The following is a 25,383-nucleotide window of genomic DNA, read 5'->3' on the forward strand; positions in this document are numbered from 1 at the left end:
AAGTCTGGATATCCCTGATTTACAGCCTCCACTCTTTCCTAAGTCTCCCACTGCCCTGGACATCGCATTGTTCTTGTCCCTGAACAAGACCTTTCACCATTGGAGGAGCCCTCAGTCTTCCCATCTGTAAAATGGTCACTGGAAATCCTAGGCCGCTGCTCTCAGACCCTCAGGCTCCTACGGGGTGGGGATTAGGGAGAAGGAGGAAAGCGGGGGCGTCTGGGGCTTGCGATTCGCTATCTTCTGGCGCCTTCGGGCGGCCTCAGAAGCTCTTGGGGCCTGGACCCTGGGCCTGGACAGGGACCGGGCGGGGCGAGATCGGCGGTCGGGGGCGGGGCCCGCCTGGGGGCGTGGCCTGTCCTTCCTTGCCCCGCCCCGTCGGACGCCGCGGCGGAGCTCGCGCCGGGAGGGGAGGAGCGCGCAGTCCGCGCGCTGCAGGGCCGGGCGGAAAGTTTTTCCTGACGGAGTTTTGGTGGCGGCAGCGGCGGCGGCGGCCGGAGCGGGCCATGGACGCGCTCAAGTCCGCGGGGCGGGCGCTGATCCGGAGCCCCAGCCTGGCCAAGCAGAGCTGGGGGGGCGGCGGCCGGCACCGCAGTGAGTGTGCGCGCGTCAGCCGGGCCGGGCCGGGGTCGGCGCGCGGGGCCTCCGCCGGCGCCCGGAGTGCGGCCAAGTTGGGCAGAGGCGGGGCCTGACCGGCGCTCAGGTCCCGGCGTGGCCCTTTCCCGGCCCTGCGGGGCAGGGGGTCGGCCGGGGTCAAGTTGCGCACCTACTCCCCGGCCGCTCGGTGCCGCTGCGAGGAGGGGCAGCGCTGAGGAAGGAGCCCGAGCTCGAGGTCCCCAGGTGCAGCCGGCATGGGGTGGGGTGCAGGTTGGGAGAAGAGGCCCCCGCCACCCGCGGCACCTCCCGCCCTGCTGCCCTGGCCAGCTAGGGGGAGGCAGGCCCTGGTCGTCGGTGCCTGGGGGAGGAGGAAAGGGCGCAGGAGCTTGGAAAGACGCCCCCGTCCCGCACCCCTGCGCCCCAGCCAGCGGCTGCGGCGGGCGGGAGCCCACTGGCCCGTTCTCCCGCCCCCTGTCCGACCCACCGGGCCAACTTTTGACTCCGGGTGTCCAGACACCCACCCAGGTGTGAGCCCGGGGTCGCAGGTACGTACTTGAAATTGGGAGAGAGGCCCCGCCTGGGGTGCCTCGGGAGAGCCCCACATCAGGCGGTCTAGACCCCTGCGTCCCTTCCTCTAGTCGGGTCCAGGTGACGAGCCTGGCGTCCCAACTATTTTTGAAACCTGTTTTCTCTCGCACCTTTCCCTTCGGGCTTCTAAAGTCCCTTGGGCGCCCAGGCAAACGGCAGACTCGCTGTCACCTCTCCCTGGAGCGTCTGGGAGGCTGGGAGGGGCCTCCCCGTGGCTTCTTTCTCTCCTTGTCTCTGGTTACGCTCAAGGAACTTGTCACCTGGCACCTTCCCCTGAAGCCAGAAGACCAGCCCAGCGCAGGTCGCAGGTCTCGTTGTTTGGGAGGGAGAAGAGAGTGGCTTGCCTGGGGTCACACAGACCTTCCTGCCGGTTTTGGAGCCAGAACCCAGGACTGCTGCACACTCCCACCTCCCTGCCAGCCACTTCGGGCCACAGCCTCTCCCCTCATCAGGAAACAACTGACAGTACAGCACCCCCTCACCCCATTCCGTCTTGGCCTTACAGGGCTCCACCAGGGGAGCCCGAGCTCCCTGGTCCCAGGAATGCCAGCGTGTCTGGGCCTAGAGGGCCCGCCTTGCTCCTCCTCTGGCCCCACTCTGTTGTTCAGCTGTGGCCGCCTCCCAACTGAGACTGGCATTGGCATTGGGAATGTGGGGTGGTGCCTGCTGGTGGGGGGTGGTGTCAGAGACCCATTAGGGCTGGGCCAGTGGGCCAGGGGATGTACCGTTTATCACCCTGATTGCCTCCCAAAATAGACCCTTTAAAAACTGGCAAGATTTGACCAGAACTTCTGAGAATGGCCATCTGTTCCAGCGGGAGAATCCTGCGGTTTTCTCCAGGAATGAGGGAGGGAGTGTGGCAGGGCAGCCCCCGGGGAAGTGGTTTTGAAGGAAGGGGGGCTGGCAAGGGAAGGGAGGCTAGAAAGAAACATCTCTGAATCTGGGGACGCAGAAGAGGTAGCCACTTTGGATGGTGGAAGAGAATTTCTCTTGCCATCTTCAATCTTGGGCAAGTCACTTGTCCTTTCTGATGCTTGGTTTCCTCATCTGCAACATGGGGATAAAAACTCTTACCTGGCAGGAGTATCAAGGAGATTATTAGTAATAATTCTCCCTCCTAACTGGTGGCTTTCTTCTGCCCTGCTCCTCTTCCCCCTGCCTATCCTTGGGACACCGCTAGCATGATTAGTACTGTGGTGAGATGGGTTTTGGGGGCCCAGAGCTCGTCTGCACCTTTGGAGGAAAGGAGAGGAGCACCTCTCCCCCTCCTCCAGGCCCCAGTAAGCCCAGAGTGCTGTCCTGGAGCCTCTGGACCTGAAGGAGGGCGGGCCGAGCCCCACCTGTCCCTCGTGATGAAGTCTCAATTTCCTCACCTGTAAATTGCAAATAACAGTAGTACCTGCCTCCAACTGTTTGTGGGGATCAAATGAAATTGCGTTTGCCTGGCATAGAGGAAGACTTTGGTAAATGGTAACTACTTTTTTTGTAACTGTTTTACCACGTGTTTTTGCTTCCATTCTCTCATTGACTCCTGTGAGGTGACAGAGCAGGCCCATTTTAGAGACAAAGGAACTGAGATTCTGAGCATTGGAGTCATTGGCCCCAGACACAGAACGTCTAAGAGGCAGAGCTCCACATTCCTAGCGCAGAGGTCTTGCCAGTGTGCTTGGTGGATTCTGCCATGGGAGGAGCTGGGAGCAGTCCTCACCCACCCCAGGTTGGGCTGGCAGCCTCTGACAGCAGTGGCCACAGGTTAGAGCAGGGGCCATGGGGTATGTGGGGGTGGGGGTGCTAGGGTCACCTTGCTCAGGGTTGTGACCCATCCGGGCCTTGGACCTGGTCCCTGTGGTTGAGTTTTGAGGCCAAACTGAAGCCAGTGGAGTTAAAGTTAGACTGGAACGCTGCTCTCAGTTGTGACCTGTTCCTCCCCGTCAGGGTCCCCACTAGGATTAGCATGAGCATTGCTTATTTGTGGAGAAACAAGCCCAGAGAAGGGCAGCACCTTGCCGGAGGGGAGGACTCCTGGGGATGGGAGATCTTCATTCCCCAGTCTGCACCGGCCTCAGCATCTCCAGCAGGTAGAGCGGCAGGTGCTGGCAGTCAGCACAACATGGAAGTGGTATGCAGAGGGGGTAAGGGTGGCCATTGACAGCACCAGGGAAGGTCCCTGTGAGAAGGTGACTCAGTACACACCGGTGAATCCCAGGAGGGAGGAGTCTGGGAAGAGCGTTCCAGCCAGAGGGAACAGCAAGTGCAGGGAATGGTGAACTGGAGCCTAAGACTCTGCTTCTCACGGGCCTGGGGGCTGTGTGAGGGGCATGTGGCTTGAAGGAGTCAGAGGTCACCCACTGCCCACTGAGGGTCAGATACTCTTTTTGAGCAGCCCTACAGGGCTCTGCCTGATCCCACCAAGGGGCTTGGGCTGCAGGAGGCAGGTGTGGACTGTAGTCCCAGTGCTGTCAATTGTGAGCCATGGTCAGACTCCTCTGGGCTTCTCTATCTGTGAAATGGGAACACTGATCTATCTTGGACTCTTCTTTCAGTATGAGAATGGCCATGGACATGTTAAAGCTCTTTGCATTTGACCATTGGTAATGACAGTAGTTCACACTTGTGATACTTGGTATGTACCAGACAAGGTTCTAAGCTCACCTCAGGTGTGAACTCAATTCATCCTCAAGACAATCCCATGGATGGATACTCTTTTTTTTTTTTTTTTTTTTCTTTTAAGAGGGAGTCTCCCTCTGTTGCCCAGGCTGGAGTGCAGCATTGGGATCTTGGCTCAGTGCAACCTCCACCTCCTTGGTTCAAGTGATTCTCCTGCCTCAGCCTCCCAAGGAGCTGGGATTATAGGTGCCCGCCACCACGCGCAGCTAATTTTTTTGTATTTTTAGTAGAGATGGTGTTTCACCATGTTGGCCAGGCTGTTTTGAACTCCTGACCTCAAGTTATCCACCTGCTTCAGCTTCCCAAGTGCTAGGATTACACATGAGCCACCATGCCTGTCTGAGGTGGATACTCCTATTGTCCCTGTTATTTATTTATTTATTTATTTATTTATTTTTGAGATGGAGTCTCGCTCTGTTTCCCAGGCTGGAGTGCAGTGGCCGGATCTCAGCTCACTAGAAGCTTCAGCTCCTGGGTTTACGCCATTTTCCTGCCTCAGCCTCTCAAGTAGCTGGGACTACAGGCGCCCGCCACCTCGCCCGGCTGGTTTTTTGTGTTTTTTTAGTAGAGATGGGGTTTCACCGTGTTAGCCAGGATGGTCTCGATCTCCTGACCTCGTGATCCGCCCATCTCGGCCTCCCAAAGTGCTGGGATTACAGGCTTGAGCCACCGCGCCCGGCCCCCTGTTGTTTGTTTATTTATTTGAGACAGGGTCTCACTCTGTTGCCCATGCTGGAATGCAGTGATGTGGTCATAGCTTACTGCAGCCTCGACCTCCTGGGCTCAAGGGATCCTCCTGGGTAGCTAGGACTACAGGTGCACAACTGCCATGCCCAGCTAGTTATTTTTTGTAGAGATGAGGTGTTAACATGTTGTCCAGATTGGTCTTGAACTCCAGCCTCAAGCAATCCTTCCTTCTAGAGCACTGGAAGTACAGGCATGAGCCACTGTGCCTGTCTTGTCTCTGTTTTAAAGTTAGGACACTGAGGTCCGGGGAGGTTCAGTGACTACGGACTCCAGAGCCCATAGCATATTTTTCTCTTACTGTGTAAGTAGGTACTTAGGACGTGGTAGCTGCTGCAATTTATCATTTTAAAACTTATTTTCTTTTGATAACAATCTCAACAGCTTTGACTTCCAAAATTTTCCTAGTACTTTTCACATCCAGAAACTTCTGATGATGCTCCTGAGGGGCTGAACCCATTTGTCAGATAGAATTATAGCCCAGAGAAGCAGCTACACTCCAGGTCAGGGCAGAGCTTGAGCCCTCTTGTGAGATGTTGTCATTCTGGCCTCTGAGGCCATTTCCCCACCAGGCTTGGGGAGACTGGAGGCCAGAGCCCCGGTCAGAGGCTCCCCTGGCCCCTGGGTTTGGCTGCAACTCTCATGTTGCAGACATACCAGCCAGGCTGGGTCTCTGGGAGCAGCAGTAGGGGCACAAGGGCATTCAGCCCAGCTCTGACTCCTGGGTGGTTGGGGGGACCTTAACGAGGAAAGAGCACGTGTTCACAGCTGTAATTTAGACCAGGCATATGGTCTGTCCCCAGCTAACTCCGGGAGCAGGTCATCTGTAAAATTGCAGCGTTAAAATAGCACAGTCATTACCCACTACAGGGCCAAAAATAACTAGGACCGGAACAGGGCTGTGCAGTCAGGCCTGTATTTGCCCGGGTCCTCCGGGAGCACCGGGAATAAGGCCTCCGGCTGTGGCTGGCAAGGAGGGCGGGTGTGGTCCTGAGCCCTACCAGTGAGCCTTCACTGAGAGCTCCCAGGTGCTGGTTTCTGTGGGGAGGGTGTGGGCATGAGGGGCCTTACGCTCTAGTGAAGAGATGAGTCACGTGCACAGACCACAGGAGGGAAGCAGCTTCCTAGAGAGAAAGGAGCATCTCAGTGGGGCCTGGGAACATGGGGGACAAGGGAGAAACAGGACCAGACTGGACGGCCACACTGGGCAGGCGTACACCTCCGTGCCAGGTCCTGGGGAAGCAGACATGAATGGCAGGTTCTTTAAAGGGAAGAGACGTGCGGGCAGTGCTTGGCAGTGGGTGGTGTGGCTGCGGGAGGAAGAAGAGATTTACGTTCAAGAAAGGCACCAGCAGCCTGCCCACAGTAGGGATGAGGCCCCATTGGAAGGTGTACTGAGCACCTACGATGGGCCTGCCTCTCTGCTAAATTCTATAAACGTATCCACGGGCCACAACAGCCCCCAGGAGTCAGAGCTGTTGTTTCCCCCATTTTAAAATATGAGAAAACTGAGGCTCACGGAAGGTAATGAACTCACTCAAAATGACTCAGACATGAAGCATCAGAGCTGATATCTTAGGATTAAGGCCCTTGCTGTTAACCACAAGGCTACATTGCCTCAAAGGAGGCTTCCTGGAAGAGGTTGGATGTGTGGGATTTGATCAAGTGAAGAAAGGGCATTTGGGATAGAGGGAACTACCTGAGCAAAGGCACAGAAGTTAGACAGTAAATGTGACATTATTAGGAAGAAGCTCTGCATGGTTGGAGCTTCTTGGGGTAGGGAGCGTGTAGGGATATTGTGGGAGAAGAGACAGGGAAACTTAAAATCCCCTCACAGTCACTGGTCATCGTGGGGATTGTCTATAGTGGGCTGGGTGGGGTGAGGAGGGGCCCTCTGACTTGCCCTGTGACCTTGCACAGGTCCTGTCCCTGTCTGGGCTTCAGTTGTATCATCTATCAAGTGAGGGGCTTGAGCTGAGGGCCTAAGGCTGATGAGTGGCAACCAGTCTGTAAGGACGTGGTTAGAGGAGGGGAAGGGTCAGTCCAGGGAAGGAGGAATGCAGAAAAATGCTGAACATTTCAGGGGTCAGGGAGGACTAGGGAATGTTTTGACAGCAAAGAGATCACCAGTGACCTTGGCAGGCTTTGGCTCTTTGGAATGGAGGGAGCGGAAGTGGCTTTGGAAAGGGGCCAGGAAAGGGCTGAACCAGAGGAAGTGGGAGAATGGGGACATGAAAATGGGGGCTGGAGAGGGAGGGTGGAGAATGTTTGCCAGGGGTAGGAATGGATAATGAGATGTTCAAAACTTGATCAATCAGTATTGCCCGCCTGGGGCCTTGTGCTGAGAAACGGTCAGAGGGAAGTAGAGCTGCAATTGATTATCAATGTCTGCCAAGGGCACGGGCCATAGGCACAGTAGCACTTCTCTCCATTGCTGTCCTTGCTTAGATGGGTCTCAGGTTGAAAGTGGTGGTCTGGATATCCTAGCCTGCAGATGGGAAACCTTAAGTATTAGGAATACCTAATTCCAGGTGAGAAGAAATGCCTCCACCTCCAAAAACCTGATCTTTTGCTAGAATTAAGGTAGTTTGCTGCATGATAAGGTAGTATGGTCTCATGGTCAGGAGCTTGGGCTTTAGAGTCAGTCTGTTTCCTCTCTGTAAAATGGGAATGAAAGAATGCCTGCTTGCAAGGTGGCTGTGAGTGTTAGAGGTGATGGTAATAGCTACAGCTTTATTATCGTTGTATCTTTGTTATATGAAAGCGCCGTTTTTCCCTGATGATGGTGCTGTTATTCTGAGCTTGAGAGCAGGGTCTGTGTCTGAGTTGCTCAGGGCCCCATCACTCAACCCAGGACTGGGGACACCTCAGGGACTTTCACATTCTTTTGGAGGATCAAATGGAATAGGCTTGTGCTTGATGGGACAGAGGATAAGGTCATGTTGGGCTTTGGGGTCATCTCAGTGGGGGCCCGGCCTTATGCTGAGGTGGAAGCCCGGGGATGAGGGCTAGAGCTGAAGGGGCAGTGGGCCTGGGGCCAGGGCTGGGGATGGGAGGGGGTTGTCCTCGTCATTTCTTCCTTGAGCAAGTATTGAGCGCTAGCTGCATGCCAGGTTCTAGATGACAGTCAGTAAGTCCCTGCTCACCTGATCTCAAGGCATGAGGGGAACTGGGCACATCTGTAAGTTCCTGTATAACCCTCCGCAGCCCTGACACCTGTACCCTCTTTCAGATGAAGAAATGGCCTCAGAGAGGGACAGTGGCTTGCTCAAGGCAAATCCAGAGAAATGTGGGTGTACAAGGCCCCTTCTGGCTGTGGAGAGGGGGACCAGAGCCCCTGGAGGCCCAGAGCTCTAGGACAGGAGCTGAGAGGGGCAGCAGGGATCCAGACTGGGTAGGGGACCTGGTGATGCCACCTGGACCCAGACTTCTGCTCTTGACAGAGCCAGAACTCCAGAGCCAAGCGGAGCCTTGTAGTAGGGGCCCACATCCCTGCTGGAGCCTCAGCTGCCCTGGAACCAGCGATACCTAAACTTTCTTCCTGTGGCTTTTCTTTTTTTTTTTTTTTTTTTTTTTGAGACAGAGTCTCGCGCTGTGTCACCCAGGCAGGAGTGCAGTGGCGCGATCTCGGCTCACTGCAAGCTCCGCCTCTCAGGTTCACGCCATTCTCCTGCCTCAGCCTCCGAGTAGCTGGGACTACAGGCGCCCGCCACCACGCCCGGCTAGTTTTTTTTTTTTGTATTTTTAGTAGAGACGGGGTTTCACCATGTTAGCCAGGATGGTCTCGATCTCCTGACCTCGTGATCCACCCGCCTCGGCCTCCCAAAGTGCTGGGATTACAGGCTTGAGCCACCGCGCCCGGCCCCTGTGGCTTTTCAATCGGAGCCAGTGAGGAAGGCCCCAGGCAGAGGTAGGGAGGGCCCAGGACATCTCCCAGCCCCTCCCTGGGGGATGGTCTAGGGAAGCTGGCCCTGGCTACCTCTCATGGCCCCTGGAAACTGATCCCTGGCTGGATCCTGCTCTGTCCTTAACAAGATTGTGTGTGAGGCTGAAGAGCAGTTTTCTTTCTCATCTGTAAAATGGTGCAGTCATAACAAACACCTCCTACAAGCACAGCATCTGTGAGGGGATGGTAGAGGACAGGCAGGGGCTCTGGCAGGTGGAAGTGTGGGATGTTCGTTCATCTTTGTTCATCTCCTTCCAAGGAGCCGGGGATGGTCAGAAACCACCAGCATGGCCCGATTTTCCCCTCATGCCCATCTGCCTCCGCAAGGCCCTCACCCATGTGGTGGGGCACTCTTTCAACATGTCCCTCCTGGTCCGTTTGCCCACCAGTGAGGCAGGCTCATCCCCTTATTTCCTGACATGTGTGTGGTTGGTGCTTTTAGAGGACTCTCCTTGTGGACCCTGCTCTGTGCCATTGCCACAGCCCAGAGAGGGGGGTGCAGTGTTAGTCCCAAAGAGGAGAGGGGACTTCCCTAGGACCATCCAGGGAGTGGGAAGCAGAGTGGGTCTCGAGCCTTCTCAGATTTGGGAAATCACCTTCTCCTCTCCCCACCTAGCCTTACCCTACCCTGCTCTCCCTGGGCTACTGTCTCCTTCCCAGCCTCCTGCACGCCCCCGTTGGTCTCTACCGATGCGCACAGGGAGGAAAGCAGTGCAGGCTGGGGCTGTGGGAACCACTCAAGGTTGAAGTCTGACTCATTGTATGTGGCCTTCATCTCATGACTTTGCCTTCCTGAGCCTCAGTCTTCTAATCTGTAGAATCACTATCTCACAGGATTGCACTAAGGATTCAGTAAGAAATGGTATGATTTGCCCTCAACAAGTGGTAGCATTGAAGTAAAGAGGGCTCCGGGCTTGAAAACGGGGCTCGAAACTTGGCTCTTGCACTTCCTGGCTCTCTGGACTTGGTTATGTGATTGAGTCTCCATGGCCTCCATGTCTTTGTCTGTCAATGGGTTTGATAAAAGCGTTGACCTCATAGGTTCTTAAGGAGGATTAATGAGAACATTTTAGGTAAAGCTGCTTACATGGAGCCTTGATATGTGCCAGAAAGCTTTAGCCTTTTATTAAAAGTGACAGTAGGCCCGGCGTGGTGGCTCATGCCTGTAATCCCAGCACTTTGGGAGGCTGAGGCAGGCAGATCACTTGAGGTCAGGAGTTCGAGACCAGCTACTCGGGAGGCAGAGGCAGGAGAATTGCTTGAACCTGGAGGGCAGAGGTTGCAAGTGAGCTGAGATCGCACCAGAGCACTCCAGCCTGAGTGACAGTGAAACTCAGTCTCAAAAAAAAAAAAAAAAATGACAGTAGTGGTGGGGGAGACCCCCAGCCAACTTGCTGGGGTTTCCTAGGAAAGAAGGCTGGTGAGAGCTGTTGCTGGTGGTGGGCCCTGAGCCGCAGGGTCTGAGGGCCTTCCCTGTCCTACCCCAGAGCTGCCTGAGAACTGGACGGACACTCGGGAGACGCTGCTGGAGGGGATGCTGTTCAGCCTCAAATACCTGGGCATGACGCTGGTGGAGCAGCCCAAGGGCGAGGAGCTGTCGGCCGCCGCCATCAAGAGGATCGTGGCTACGGTGAGCACCCCAGTTGGGAAGGGCGGAGGGACCAGGGACCAAGGACCAGCTTCTTCCCAGGGTGCCCTTGTCCCAGCTTGTTACTCCAGTTGGGTGTGTCTGAGCCTGGCCCTGCCCTTGATTCTCCTTCCATCCAGCTTTTGGGCCTTGATAGAGGGAACCACTGGACTTGAAAGGTCACGGTCAGTGGCTTCCCTCCAGCCGTTATGACCTCTTCCAGCCTCCCCACCCCCGCCTCAGGCTCCCTGCTGATGCATTGGTGACTTATCAGCGCCAGGAAGGGTGGGGAGGTTGCTTTCCCTTGACTACCTGCTCAACGGCCTGAGAGACAGCATAGCACATCCAGGAGCACATTGCCCCCTCCCTAGCTTTGAGCAAGGGTGGGCCTTTTAAATCCACTTCCCTTGGTGGCCTCGGACCCCTCAGCTCAGTGGATGGAGCAGAGTCCCCAAGAGTCATCCTGCTGGGTTGTGCTAGCTCATTCAGTGCCGAGTCTGTGTGCCCTCCTAGCTGTGTGTCCTTGGGCAAGTCCCTTAGCCTCTCTGAGTCCATCTCCTGCTGGGGAGACGGAGGATGACTCGAGGTCCACGGTGCCTGACAGATAGCTGGTGCTCAGCAGATGCTGCTCCTGTTTCTGTTACAAGAGGGTGCTGGCTGAGTGGTCTTCCCCATGCCGCTGCCAGTCGCCTGAGCTGAGATGGGCCCCGCGTCTGGCTCCTAGGAACAGTGCGGTGTAGGCCATAAGCGTGGGTCTCAAGTGAGGCTGGCAGACTCCTCTGACTCCTGTCTGCCCCAAGGCTAAGGCCAGTGGGAAGAAGCTGCAGAAGGTGACTCTGAAGGTGTCTCCACGGGGAATTATCCTGACAGACAACCTCACCAACCAGCTCATTGAGAACGTGTCCATATACAGGTACGCTCAGCATGGGGTTGACCCATCGACTCTGCCACTGGAGTGTCCCATCTGAATCCAGGCTCTACTGTTTCCTACCTGGGTGACATTGGAGCCTCAGTTTCCTCATCTGTAAAATGGGGGTAGGAACAGGTCCTGCTGCACAGCGCTGTTAGGAAACGCCGAGTGCATGGCACCTGGCTCACGATGAGCACTTGGTTAAGTGGCAGCTGCTGCTGTCATCATCACCAGTTACAGAAGACAGCTGAGCCTGCCTGTGCCCCGCCCCCTAGTCCCCACCAGCATGCCTCTGAGCCGGGCTTGGAGCAGAGAACTGCAGAGTCACTGCCTTTTCCTCCTTCTGTGAATGCAGCGGCTCAGCTCTGGGTATCTGGCCAGGCATTCCAGGGAGGCCTCAGCCAAGATCTGAGGTCAGTATGGATGGTCTCTCTAGCGGGTCCTCTGGTCAGCCCTTAGAGCCTCAGGCTATCCCCACCTCTCTCAGCTGGTCAGTTGTAGTTTTTCAGAACCGGAAGGGATAGCTCAGGTCCATTTTACAGATGGAGAATCTGAGGCCCGGAGAGGGGATTGCCTACGGCTGCACGGTGAGGTAGTAGCTGAACTGGAACTAGGATACCCAGGACAGAGCCCTGTCCAGCAGGCTCCCATCTTCCAGGCATCCCCCCACCCTCTTGCTTTGTCTCCAAGCAGATGGCTCAGCCCGTTGGTGCACAGGCCAGTAGTAGGGTGGATAGATGTGTGTTGTGGGGGCCCGGGTGATGTCTTCCTCTCACTGGCCTGATCATACCTGCCTGCCTTTAGTCAACAGTTTCAGATACCTGTTCTGCCAACATCTGTGCCAGATGAGGACTCCAATCCTGCTCATGCCCTCAAGGAGCTTCCACTCTAATTGGGAATAGTTGGGAGGAAACAGGAGATAGAGCATAGTGTTTTCCAAGAAGGCAAGGAGAGGGTCTGCCTGGGGAAATCCAGGAAGGCCTCCCAGGGGAGGCGGCACCTTGCTGGGGCTTGAGGAATAACAGGATCTAGTTTATTGATACCAAGGACCCAGTAACATTTAGAGCAGGAAGCTGGATCCCCTGGGATGGAGAATAGGTAGGAAGGGCCCTAGCACCTTCACGCTCTGCCCACCTGGAGTGTTGATGCCTGTGATTAAAGCTGGGGCCACGTGGTTGAGGGATGGGTCTGTGGTACTCCGGTCCCACCTCTGGGCTGCCGGCCCCTCCCCGATTGAGACTCTGAGGCTGACTAGAGGCAACGAGCTGGGACCAGACATGTGAGGGAGGGTGGGAGGCCAAGGGCTTGGGTGGCCCCAAGGTTACGGGTGGCGACTGGGGGCAGAGAGGGTGCTCCATGCAGAGGGAGTTGCTGTGTGTCTCCTCCCAGGCCCACTAGGACTCCTTGTTGGGTCCTTGTCACACACACACCCCACCCCTACTCCCAACTCTTCCACCCCTGGCCACAGCTCCAGAACATGCAAATGGTCCCAGCCACCCTGAGAGAGACGGACCCGAATCTCACTAGACCTCTGGGCAGGGGCATGGGTCGGAGGGCAGGTGGGATTGGAGAGGCCAGGTGAAGGGCATCGGTGAGCAGGGGAGTGTCCTGCTTTCTGCTTCCCCTTCCAGCCAGTTGGCACATAGCCTTAAGAGGCAGCATGGCAGTCATGGCCTCTGGAGTCCTACAAGTGAGTTCAGGTCTGGGCTCCGGTCTTTAGCCTCAGTTTATTTCATCTGAAAAACGTGGATAGTGATAGAACCCATCTCAGAGGGTAGCTTTGAGAATTACACGAGGCGAGATCTAGAAAGCTCTTGGCACATTGCCTGGTATGTGGTAAGGGTTCAGCTATTACTGTTTTGGGGTGTGGCTCAGTGTGGGATGGGAGGAAGAGGGGAAGTGCCCTGCTTCCAGTCTTTACCCCATTCCTTCCTTCCTGCCTGGCCTCGGCCCCTCCTGCACAGATGGCCTAGGTACCCACCCTGGAGGCCAAGGCTGGACCTCAGAGTCTGCCCTGGTGGAGTGGGAATAGCAGGTTCTCTGCAACTCAGGGGAGCTGCCCTACAGGGCATCCCACATGTGCTCAGGCCCCCGTGCCAGGTCCGGTGATACTTCCTCCTTGCCTTTCAGGATCTCCTATTGCACGGCAGACAAGATGCATGACAAGGTGTTTGCATACATCGCACAGAGCCAGCACAACCAGAGCCTCGAGTGCCACGCCTTCCTGTGCACCAAGCGGAAGATGGTCAGCGGGGAGGGCTGGGGCTGGGGCAGGCTCCAGCGGCCTTGGCAGCCCTGCTGTGGGTGGGGGGCTGTCTGGTGTGGGAGGCAGGACCCAAAGGTGACCATTACTGCAGAAGAGGGTGAAATCCCTGGGAACCCCAAGTGGGTGCTGAGAGCTAAGTGGTACAGTGGTGAGGCTGCCGGCAGGCAGATGACCCGGCAGTCAGCCTGGTGTGGGCAGTGGCTAGCCCGTGTCCCCAGTGTTTGTCTGGGCCCCTTTCTCTCTGTAATGTGATTTGTTGGGTTGAGGCTGTTTTGGATCTGCTGTCTTTAATATGGTCTAGGGGTGCAGGGCCTTGTAGGGATTGGTCCTCGGAGATGGGAGATCGGGGGGCCTGGGGTGGAAGGCAAAGGCGAGAGCCATCAGAGAACTGGGCTTGCTGTGACCGGAGTGAGGAGGGCAATGGCCATTTCTTGGTGCCTCCTGCGTGTCCATTCCAGCTGTGACCGGAGTGTGGAGGGCAGTGACCATCTCTCGGTGCCTCCTGTGTGTACATTCCAGTGCTAGGTTCCAGGTCTTTACTCATTTAATCCTCACAGCTCTGCAAGGTGGGAACTGTTACTCTCTCCATTTTTTTTTCTTCTTTTTTTAAATTTTCAATGAGGAAACAGACTCCCAGAGGCCAGCTATCTTGCTGAGGGTAACACAGCCAGTCAGGGTTAGAGTGGGGGTTTAAACCCACGTTTCTTCCCCTCCCTGCATGACTGGGAAATTCAGAGTTCCTTGTCTCATTTCCAGGACACCCCTGACCACATCTTAGCCAGGATGAGTGGGAACCTTGGTGGTCACTGGGGATTCGTCCTGAATTTGGGGGCAAGGAGTGGAGTGGGTCAACCTTTGGCATTGCAGCTTTTGTTTCTGAGACCCCCAGGATCTGAGCATCCTTCCTATAAGGTGCTTCCTGACACCCGTTGATGGAGCATTGACACCTGTTGACCTCTGTTGACAGCTCAGAGCCCCAGTCCCCATGCCCTGTAGCCCTTGGAACCTATAGGAGACAAGATCCCCTTCCCTCCGCTGTCATCAAAGGACATGTCAGGTCCATCACAGTCTTTGTGGTCCCCAGGCTTCCTGCTGCCCATCAGGGCACACTTCAGATATTGTGTAAGTTGTAACAAATGATGACAAACTTAGTGCCTTAAAACAAGACAAATTTATTATCTTATGGAGAAGAAAAATGTATTCTGTGACAGAGGTAGATGAGGAGTCTAAACTAGGTTGGCAGGTTTGCGGTTTTTTTTGGAGGTTCTAGGGGAGAATCCATTTCCTTACCTTTTCTACCTCCCAGAGACCGACCACCTGCACTTCCAGGTTCGTGGGCCTGTCCTCATCTTCTGAGCCAGCAATGTAGCATCTTCCGGTCTCCTGATTTTGTTGTTACATTGCTGCTTTTAGCTCTGACTCTCCTACCCCGCTCAACACTCCTTGTGATTACATTTGGACACACTGAGTAATCTGGGATAATCTCCATCGCCAGATCCTTAACCCACATCTGCAAAGCCCGTTTGCTGTGTAAGGCAGCATTCACAGGTCTCAGGGATTAGGATGTGGACATCTTGGGGGCAGACACACAATTCAGCCCACCACAGGTGTCATGGAAGAGGCACTATAGGAGGAGACAGTCTAGCCATCTGATCCTGGCTGATTTGCTGTGTTACCTTGGAGAAGATCCTGCCCTTCTCTGGGCCGCTTGCCTGTCAGCAGAATGAGAAGGTTGCCTCAGTGACCTCCAGGGTTGTTCTGAAAGGCCCCAGGTTCTTTTGAACACCTTGTTTCTTTCCTGCAGACTCAGTGTCACTGGACATTTGCCTCGTGAGGTCCCAGGGCTCCAAGTTGCTGTGGCATCTCCTGTGAGTTCCCACAGATGTGACTCGTGGCTTTGTCTTTTAGGAGCCCACGCAGACTTAAAAATACAGCTCCTTATGTCCCCATTGTTCATCTCTTCCTCCCTGCTGACCAGGGCAGGCCCTGGGCAGGGACAGCTGGCCTTGGGTGGGAGGGGCCTTCGACAGTGCAGAGGCTTCCTCTGGGATGAGGGGTCTGGGAGTAAGAGAGGTGCAGGCCCAGCTCTTACAAGGGAGACCTGGCCTGTGGTCAGAGGACTTCACACAGACTTGAGCGAAATCAGCCTACTCTCAGGCCATGGGGTCAATTACCGAGGAAAACAGAGCCAGGCCACTGCTCAGCCACTGACTGCAGAGCCCTGACCGGGCAGCAGGAAGGGCCCCTGCCGGACACCCAAATTCTTCATCTTTCTTAGTGTGTTCTTCTCTGGGGTTGGGTTGATGGCTGGAGTGGCTTATCTATCTCCCTACCCTTTGCTACCTGGCCTCCCTGCTTCAGGGGCCCTGCGGAGCCCTCTCCAAGACAGCCCAGCCCAGCATGGTGTAAATACATCACCTGCTGCCTCAAGGTCTTAGCCCAGCCCGGGCTGACAGTGTGTTGATGACCTCGTCGTGTTGGAAATCCTAGATTCTTGAGCTAAGTGGAAGTGTTCTTGGGGGAGGCAGGAGATGGAATGGCTGTGTCAGCCTCCGCACCTGCTGGCAGCTCCGCCACAGATGTTTGGCACCGTCTGTCCTGGTCTGCGCCATGGAGAAAACATCCAAGGCGGTAGAGAACAGTCCAGCTTCAGTATCTGGAACCCAGGGGGGCTTAGTTCTGGGGTGGAAGTTAGTAAATCTCACGGGAGAGTCAGTGAGACTTCCCTGAGACAGACACCTCGAATGGGGCTTTGAAGGCTGAGGAGCCAGGAGGAGTTTGCTAGGCCAAAAGAAGGGGGTGGGGTGGTGGGTAGCGAGTGCACAGCAGCACGGGATTAACACACGTGCAAGCACAGAGGGGCAAAGTGAAATGGTTCCGCTGGGGTGGGTGGTGAGGCGGCTTCCGTTTGCAGCAGGCCTTGAATCAGGATGTTGAGGGCCTTGAATCGGGATGTTGAGGGACTTGAATCGGGATGTTGACAAAACCGCACTCATCGTGACTGGGGGCCTCCACATCCCTACTTTTCCTGGCTGGGCTGCCTGAATGAGTTCATGACCCTTTCAGGTTGGGGGAAAGGGGCTCTTTTCTACATCACCCACCAGTCAGTTGAACTCTGGGGCAGCACAACCACCGCAGCTCTCCCCTCCCTGGTGCTGCTGGGCACAGCCAGCATTGGGTTCCTCCAAGAACTCCCTTCCATCTGCCCAACTGGGAGGCCTCTGGGCTCCAAAGTGAAGGTGTCATGCAGCTGCTGGCCTGGGCTGATGGTAAGCAAAGTGCTACCCGCATTTCCACCTGGGGGGCACATGGCTGTCTTGGTCCGAGTTTCTGGCCCCTTTTGAGCCATGAGCAGCCTGGTTCCTGGGAACAAGGAATATGAAAAACTGGGCAAGGTAGCATCCAGTCAGGATAGTAAGGCAGACCTGCAGGCCAGAGGCAGTCAGGAGGGGCGGGCATCCCGCCCGGGCAGGCCCGAGCAGTCCCTCACCTAATGCTGGTCCTCGGATTCCTGTAGCCACCCCAGGAAGCAGGGCCCACCCCACTCCCAGTCCCTGCCCAGCCTGGGCTTGCAGCCACCTGCACACATCCACCTCTTGGGTTGTATTCAGTTTAACTTACAGCTTGGGACTTCAGGGCAAAAGGGTAGGAATGTATGCAAATGAACAAGCAGATTTATGCAAACAGAATTGGAAGGGCTGGGCCCTTCCAATTCTGGCTTTTCTGTTCTTCAATTCCAAGGGCTAAGTCCACAGGTAATTAGGGAGGGCTTCTTGGAGGAGGTAAGCCTCACAGTTCGTTGAATTTAGGGAAGCCCAAAGGGGAAGGAAAAGACATGGAGGTGAACAGCCTTTGCAGTCTAAGCTTGTGTCTCCAGATTTCCAGCAGGCTTAAATAATGGCATTTTCATATCCCTGCCACATTGGGTGACCAGCCCTTGCTTGGGTGGATAGTGATCTGACTTGGGCTGGTAATTAGCCCATATTTTTAGTTCATGGGCAATTCTCAATGGTAACTGGGTCTATTAAACTTGATTCAGATATGACAGCTTAAATTGTAAACAGCTGCGAAGAGTTTCATACTTAATTACCATATTTAAGTTTTGCCATAAAGTGCCTGTACTTCCATCAAAAATGTAAATGTTGGAGACATTCAAATGAGGTTTTATACTTTTGTGAAGTTTAATTGGCACGGATCCATCAGTTTGTTTAGGAATTTTAAATATTTTTTTTAAAGGAGTTTTAAAGGCAGTGGCCACAGGTCGTCTCTCAGTTAAATTGAGTTGTCTGGGGGAGGGCAGGGAGTGGGGCTAAAGCTGGTAAGGCCTGAACTTGTTGTGAACTTGAAAGAGGCTGGTGCTTTCTTCTCTCAGCCAGGGCTTCAGAAGGAAGCTAGATGTTTCCGGCTGTAGCTGCGAACTCTGGGACTTCCACTCCCAGAAGCTGAGTTGATTAACCCTGGACTGGAATGGCTGAGAGAGCAAGGTGTTGAGATGAATATGGGCTGGGGATAGGTCCTGGCTGGAATGAGGCCTGCCCCTCAGATGAATGTAATTCACCCAGCATTGTTGCCACCTCTGGGAGGCTTTGGCCCGCTCCAGAGGGCGGGGGTGTTCAGACTGATTCTTGCTTTTAGGGTGCACACAGCTGGGGGAAACACAGGCAGGGGAGCCAGTGACACTTTCACATGCATGGTGCCAGAGGGAGGTGGGTGGGGCTAGAGGAGTCTGGGGCTGGTGATAGGAGAGAGGTGGTGACAGATATCTGAGCTGGATTTGGAGGGGTGTGGGGGGAGTTCCCCCCGGGTGAAGGGCCGAGGTGTGGCCCTTCCTTACAGGTGGGTTATAGCACTGACCGGTTTTGGTCCCTGGGCCTTCATTGACATCTTGCTTCTATCAGGAAATTGACAAGCCTTCTACTCTGTGGGATCCAGTTATAAACCCTGGCATAGTCCCAACCGGAACCTAACTTTCACCTCTCTGGCTGTGGCTCATTTGGGGCAATAGCTGGGCCCTTCCAATTCTGGCTTTTCTGTTCTCCAATTCCAAGGGCTAAGTTCAGTCCACAGGTAATTAGGAAGGGCTTGGAGGAAGTAAGCCTCACAGTTCATTGAATTTAGGGAAGCCCAAAGGGGAAGGAAAAGACATGGAGGTGAACAGCCTTTGCAGGCAGGGGCCCTAGAGTAAGGGTGAGAACTTTGGTGGGACCAGAGATGGTAAAGATGAAGCCCCTACTGCCTCTGCGAGGCTGTGGCCTTATGACACGCCAGGCTGCTTTGGAGACCTGGGAAGGGCCAGGACCCTTCTCTGCCCAGGAGGCATTCCAGAGCCTGGGATGGAGCTGCAGAAGCTGCAGGGAGGGAGCCAGGGGTCCTGGCCTGGAGTCCCCAGCCCTCCAGTGCAGACTTGCTCTGCCCTGGCTGACGCTGCACCCCTCCCCATCCCCACTTCCTGTTTTCAGGCACAGGCTGTTACCCTCACCGTAGCCCAGGCCTTCAAAGTCGCCTTTGAGTTTTGGCAGGTGTCCAAGGAAGGTGAGACTTTGCATCTACATTGTGGGTGTGGTGGGAGGTGGGGAGACTCATGAAGGCCCTGGGGTCAGACGTGGACCGACTTCCTGCTTTATCACCCACCTGACTTGTGACTGTGAGCCGGTCCCTTCACCGCTCGGACTCTCAGTTTTCCCATTTGAAAAATGGGAACAGCTGTCTCCCTCCCCAAGGGTGCTTGTGAGGATTAACTGACATCCGAAAGGTTTCTTTCCTCCTGGCTGGAAACCTGAAACTGTCCCCTGAGATTGGCCACAGCTAATCACCCCTGCCCGGTGATTGCTGGGGACGGAGTGCTGGGGTCTGAGGCTCCAACATGTTGTGCCTTCATCCTGCAGAGAAAGAGAAGAGGGACAAAGCCAGCCAAGAGGGAGGGGATGTCCTGGGGGTCCACCGAGACTGCACCCCCGCCTTGAAGAGCTGTGAGTCCTGACAGGGAAGCGGGGTTTGGCCGTGGGGTGTTGGGGTTGTGCTTCACCAGGGGGTCCCGCTCCTGCCTGGGCTGGGGCAGCCTCTTGGTTTTCCACTTTTGTTTTGTTAGATAAATAATACACGTTCATTACAGATTAATTAGAAAATGTAGATAAGGGGAAGAAATAACTCATTTTAGTACATTTTCTTCTAGAGATATATCCCTATGCAAATATATAAATATGTGTCTACCTTTGTATATACTTAACATACTGTTGTGTGGTCGCTTAAGAAAACTTAACTACTGTGAATACAAAAGTGTCAGTCTAAGCCATTAGTCAGGTTCTCACTCTGTGGGCAGCTGTGCACCTGCCGTGGGGAGGTGCCAGGGCTGGGCTCTGCTAGGAGGCCTGGGCAAGGCCACATCAGAGGGGAGGGTCAGGGCCAGGACAGCCCAGGAGGGGGCCAGGAAGGAAGAGGCTGATCTCCCACTGACAACCTGACCGGATCCCTCACAGTGGTCGCCACTGGGAACCTGCTGGACTTAGAGGAGACGGCTAAGGCCCCGCTGTCCACGGTCAGCGCCAACACCACCAACGTGGACGAGGTGCCACGGCCACAAGCCTTGAGTGGCAGCAGTGTTGTCTGGGTGAGTGGTTGTGTGGCCAGCAGATTGGTGATCCTCAGCCTGACCTCTGGGCAAGCCTTGGGCTGCTCCAGGGACCAGGCCCTGGGACCCGTGACTTGTGGGCCTCTGGGAGGACCAGACCCAGCCGGGTAGTGCCCAGGCCCAGGATGGGGAATAAACAATGTCCCTTTTGAACCTGAGGCTGCGTCCCCAACAAGCTTGGCTCCCAGCACAGCTGTCTCCTCACAATGCTTGGCCTCTTGGCCTGAGCGTCCACGGCTCTGCCCACCACAAGACCAGCCAAAGGCGCCCTTGTTCTTGGCGTGGCAGAGCTCGCTGCTGCCACCCCTCCCCCTCAGCTGCCTGAATGAGGACCCAGAGACTTGGGCAGTCACCAGCTTGGTCCCTGACTCCCTCAGGGACTCAGGACAAGCCCCCTGACCTCTCTGTCTCAGCTTTTTCATCTCAGTGAGGGTGATGACCTCTGCCAACAGAATCTCCCCGAGGAACCTGAAATTTTAATTTTTCATTTGGAAATAATTTCAGACTGTGTTATAAAAGTAGTACAAAGAATTCCTGTTCACCCTTCATCCAGATTCCCCAATTTTTAACATCCTGAATAACCACATTACAGTGGTCAGAATCAGGAAACAAACACGATACCATGCGGTTGTGTATAATCTGTAGAACTTACACATTTCTCCAGGTGCCCCTCCGGTGTCCTGTTTCTGGCCCAGGATCCATTGCAGAATCACATGTTAACTTGTCTCTTTAATTTTTAAAAATCTGGGTACTGGGAGTTCCCCAGGTGTCCCTTGAGCCTGTTCTCTGCCGTTCAGGAACTACCCTTGCCACTTGCCCATCCTCACCAGCAGGCCATGGAGGGACCTCACCCATCGCTCTATGGGACTCCTGGCATCAGTTATCCCTCATGAGCTTGGAATTTTGGCTTGGCTTTTGGAAATAAATGAAGGCAAGAAAACTTCCTTCCCCACCCTCTTCCTTTTGGAATTTGAAAGCCATAGAAATTATCAGGTCCAACGCCCTCCTCTTACGGAAGGACAAGCTGAGTTTCAAAGAGGAGCAGTGACTTGCCCAAGGTCTCATGGGCAGGTAGCAGTGGAGCAGGGCACTGAACCCACCTGGGTCTCCAGACACTCTAGGACATGGCCTTTCTCCTCTCCCACGTCTCCAGCTTTGGGTCCTTGGGCTGAGATGCTGGCAATGCACCCAGGCAGGAGGCCTGCCTGAGCCCGTGCCTCCAGGCGCCTACCTTGAGCTTGTGTCCTGAGTCTCCCTGTAGCTTACCCAGGGCTGGGACAAGCTCCAGCTGTGAGCGTGGGCTCCCCCAAACAGAGTTCTTATCTCCTGCTTTGTTTTCCCCAAGGAGCTGGATGATGGCCTGGATGAAGCGTTTTCAAGGTAACGTGAGCTTCCTGTGCTGGACGGTGGGGTTGGCGTGCGTGGGCTGGCCCTGCCACCCTTTCCCCTGGGGATGTGATTAAGAACACAAGCGGCCGGGCGCGGTGGCTCAAGCCTGTAATCCCAGCACTTTGGGAGGCCGAGATGGGCGGATCACGAGATCAGGAGATCGAGACCATCCTAGCTAACACGGTGAAACCCCGTCTCTACTCAAAAGAATACAAAAAACTAACCGAGCGAGGTGGCAGGCGCCTGTACTTCCAGCTACTCGGGAGGCTGAGGCAGGAGAATGGCATGAACCCGGGAGGCGGAGCTTGCAGTGAGCCCAGATCGTGCCACTGCACTCCAGCCTGGATGACAGAGCGAGACTCCGTCTCAAAAAAAAAAAAAACCACAAGCCACTCGGACCCCTCCAGACCAACAGACCCATCCCTCCACTCAAATGCTTCCAGGGGCAGGGAGCCGACTGTCTGGGGAGGGAACCCCTTCCAATGTTGTCCAGAGCTGTTAGAAAGTTCTTACTGTTGAGTCAAAAACTATTCCTGGTGACTGCTCTGCCTCAGTCTGAGCTGAGCGAAACACACTGCAGCTCAAGTTGATTTCCTCCGCCTGTCGTGGCCTTCAAAAAGGGGCGTTTTTTTTTTACAGGCTTTGCTCTCCAGAGGTCTGCATTTATGAAAAAGGGAAGGGAGAAAGTGCTTAATGAAGCTGTGGACTGTTCCACAGCGGGGAAGGTCAGGCACAGTGGGGAGGTGTTTTGGTAAAGCCTGAGGGTGGTGGCATTTCCCTATTTTCCCAGGGGCCATCCTTGTGGTCCCCTGCAGCTTGGGGACATGCCACTGAGAAGGCTGTGGCTGAGGAGAGGCCTGGGCAGGTCAGGGTTCCAAGCCCTGGGTCCCCGTCTGTCAGGCCTCCCTTTCTCCCTTGAGACCCTCAGCAGCCTCCTACAGCCCTCCCACATCAGGGGCTTTGTTTGGGGTTGCGGTCCGTGATTTTTGGTCCAGCGAGTGGGGACAGAGTCAGGGTCTTTGCCCTCCTGCTTCCTCCTTCCTCTTCCTTGCCTCCTCCTTGCCAGGGACTGGTGGAAACCCCTTGGTCCAGCCTGGGGCTAGGGCAACACCTTCCCTGCCTCACTGGCTGACTAAACCCGCCCTCTGAAGAAAATCTTTCACACACTGTTTCATCTTTCCACACTGTTTTGAGCATCGTGTGCCCTTTATTAACAATTTTGAAAATCAGCAAAGCGTTAAACAGAAAGTAACACCATCCCATAATCCCACAGCTCAGAGTTTTGGGCTTAATTCATGCTAATCCTATACATATACATTATTTTGCATTGATCAGCTCATCGTATTTGCATTTTGGGATCCTGATTTTTCACTTAACAGCATTGTGTCAGAAGCATTGCTCCAGGCTGTTAAAAACTCCTCGTAAACACCCCTTCCATTGACTGCCTAACATTCTCCTAAGGGAAGCGGCTGTAATTTACTTGACTCTCCTCTATTCTTTTGGACATGTAGGTTGTCTCCCTTTGTAAATTTATTTTTCGAACAGCACGGTGTTGACACAGTTATAGCCAAAGAATCTTCCGTGTTCCCTCCCACAGCTTGTTCCCCACCCCACCCCACCCCTGCCGCTCCCTTTACCAGCACTGCCCCTTCTCCTCTTTCCTGGGCATATCCTGACTGAGCTGGGCCACAGAGTGGGTGCTCTGGCCTCTCCCAGGGGTGGGTGCACCGCTGGCTGCCCCAGACTTTTCTGAGCTGTTTGACTTTCAAGGGAGGTGCTTTGATCTGAGGCTCCTCCACCTCCACTGTACTTGGGGCTTCCTTTTTGGGCCACCTGCCCTGCTGTTCCCCACTGGTGCCTCCTCGCATCTGACCCCGCGGCCCGCCAGCCCTCACCCAGGCCCTCGGCTCACACAGCTCTGCCTTCCAGGCTTGCCCAGTCTCGGACGAACCCTCAGGTCCTGGACACTGGCCTGACAGCCCAGGACATCCATTACGCCCAGTGCCTCTCGCCTGTCGACTGGGACAAGCCTGACAGCAGCGGCCCAGAGCAGGATGACCTCTTCAGCTTCTGAGGGCCCGGGGCCAGCCGGACACAAGCGACCCTGACATCTGACGGACCAAAGCCACCTGCTGCGGGGGAGCCGGCTCCGGAACCCGCCCGCCACCTCTCCCAGCCCTCAGCACTGTCAGCCTGGAGATCAGAGCTGCAGCCAGTCAGGCAGGGGAGAGATTTTTTTAAAGCCCTGCTCTTTCTCTGAGAACCAAAAGATGCCTTGAATATTTATTCAGTGACTTCTGGCTTATGCTCGGAAGCCAGTCTGCGTCAGGCACGTCTCCTGCTGCATGATGTGTGCAGTGCTGCAGTCGGCTCCCGCTTGCTCTCCTGTAGCAAGCTCTGCCCTGGCTGTGGGTATCAGGACTGTGACCAAAGCATTTCTAGTCCCTTCTCTCTCTCTAAGGACCCAAATTTCCCTGGGGGCATCCTGCTTTCTGAAAGCCGTTGGATTTCAGTGATTTTTTTCCCCTCACCCCCCAGCATAGGAGAGCACCCACAGCCTCAGAAGGGGAATGTGTCCTCCTGCTCTCTTTCCTCAGGGCCCAGCAGGCGGGACTTGAGTCCTGGACCCCAGGCTCTTAGAGACTAAGGGGCAGCTCCTGACCAAAGACGATACAGCTTGGCACTTTAAAGCATTCACAGCAGGTGTGGCCCTGAGGGCTCCTCCATGGTGCTGCATTGAATCCAGCTTTCCTTCTGCCCTTCCTCCAGGAGAAGGGGCCCAGGGTCCCTGTGGATGGTCTCCACCTGTGCTTGGAACCAGTGTAACTGGCTGCTCCCCGCTCCCAGGGACTGACTGCGGGGATCATCTCTGACCGCCCTCCATCGGGCCCCTCCCTGCCTTCTCCCCTGCACGCAAGGCTGTGCTCCTCCTCTGCTCTCTGTGTGTCCCTTTGAGTGTCTCTGCCCCGCCTCCCCATACTTCCTGGGATGATGTGTGAAACCTGACACCTAGATTTATTTGGAAATATTCTATGACCACTTTACAGATGAGGAAACTGAGGCCTCAAGCATGGCGGGGTAGAGTGAAGAGTAGAACCCAGGTCTGATGCCAAAGCTGCTTTCTTCTCTGCCTCCTCCTCACACAACTCACACCTCCTTTGCTTCTAGCTTTGTTGTCCTCCCAGGAACCAAAAAACCCCAGCTATTTTCTGACCAAAATGTGTTTCATAACAAACCATCTGGTGCCTTTCCACACAGAACTGGCAGGAGCCCCGTGTCCTGCTAGCTGTCTCTCTTGTTGATTTCCGTGAAAATGCAGTGTTTGAAGTCTGCTCATCCCGAGGGTGAAACAAAATCCAACCCTGTCAGAATCGTGCTGTTCTCTTTGCTGACACTGTGACCCTGGGTCGGGACATACCAGCAGCAGTCTGTCTTTAGAATCTCTTTCCTTCCTCCCCTTTTGCCCCCGTGGGGCTCCCGGCATCCTGAAAGCCAGCAAAGCCTCCAGCATCTTTGCCATCCTGAGGTGCCTCCCAGTGGCCTGGCTTGTCTGAGCAAGTTTCATCAGCCCCAGGGAAAACACAGCCCTCCTTAGAACCTCCTTACCTGGAGTAACCGGACACCTTAGATGGAGGTGCCTGAGGGTGGGGTGGGATTTGTAGGGTCATTATCAGAACAAGAGGATAACTTTCTTGCCCCAGCTCTGTAGCCACCTCCTTGGCATCAGCCTCTGTATTTGTCATAAGGCGGTGTGGGCGAGGCCTGACACAGGCCAGCCTTGGCACGGGGGGCCAGGGGTTCTGAGAAGCGCTGCCCTATGAGAGCCACACTGGCCTTCGTCTCCATCTCTCGTTGACGGACTGTCCGTGTGCCTCCTGTGTGTCTGCAGACAAGTCTTGCTGTGCTTTATTTGTGAAAGTTTAATGAGGAAAAAACAAATAATAAATGTTCTCGTTTTGAAACGCAAGCAGCGCTCATTAGATGGAGTAGACCGGCAGCAGCGTCCGGCAGCTCCTGCCCT

General features: G+C 55.1%; 1 protein-coding gene across 5 annotated transcripts; it reads left to right on the forward strand.

The window, feature by feature from the left end:
• The first annotated feature begins 392 nt into the window (after window positions 1–392).
• LDLRAP1 (low density lipoprotein receptor adaptor protein 1) lies at window positions 393–25,329 on the forward strand. Of its 5 annotated transcripts, none has more exons than XM_009202045.4 (10): window positions 1,157–2,937; window positions 3,121–3,263; window positions 10,030–10,172; window positions 10,970–11,082; window positions 13,210–13,324; window positions 18,805–18,877; window positions 19,231–19,314; window positions 19,822–19,952; window positions 21,322–21,353; window positions 23,292–25,329. In XM_009202045.4, exons 1-10 carry the CDS (start codon window positions 2,867–2,869, stop codon window positions 23,434–23,436), a joined length of 1,050 nt encoding a protein of 349 aa, XP_009200309.1. In that variant the 5' UTR covers window positions 1,157–2,866; the 3' UTR covers window positions 23,437–25,329. The 5 variants fall into 5 exon arrangements, with proteins under 5 accessions (XP_003891403.1, XP_009200322.1, XP_009200309.1 ...); XM_009202039.4 differs by having other exon boundaries at window positions 1,159–2,937; window positions 21,319–21,353; XM_003891354.4 differs by lacking the exons at window positions 1,157–2,937; window positions 3,121–3,263 and adding an exon at window positions 393–594 and having other exon boundaries at window positions 21,319–21,353; window positions 23,292–25,325.
• The last annotated feature ends 54 nt before the right edge of the window (window positions 25,330–25,383 follow it).

Source organism: Papio anubis, chromosome 1 (assembly GCF_008728515.1).
Source record: "Papio anubis isolate 15944 chromosome 1, Panubis1.0, whole genome shotgun sequence".
NCBI classification, from domain to species: Eukaryota; Metazoa; Chordata; class Mammalia; order Primates; family Cercopithecidae; genus Papio; species Papio anubis.

What these genes read in the sequence shown, in the direction of transcription:
- LDLRAP1 (XM_009202039.4), top strand. Translation starts at nt 2,867, where the DNA reads ATGGGAGGAGCTGGGAGCAGTCCTCACCCACCCCAGGTTGGGCTGGCA. An exon ending in TCTGACAGCAGTGGCCACAG is followed by an intron (nt 2,938 to 3,120) that starts GTTAGAGCAGGG and finishes CCTCCCCGTCAG; the next exon opens with GGTCCCCACTAGGATTAGCA. An exon ending in TCAAGAGGATCGTGGCTACG is followed by an intron (nt 10,173 to 10,969) that starts GTGAGCACCCCA and finishes GTCTGCCCCAAG; the next exon opens with GCTAAGGCCAGTGGGAAGAA.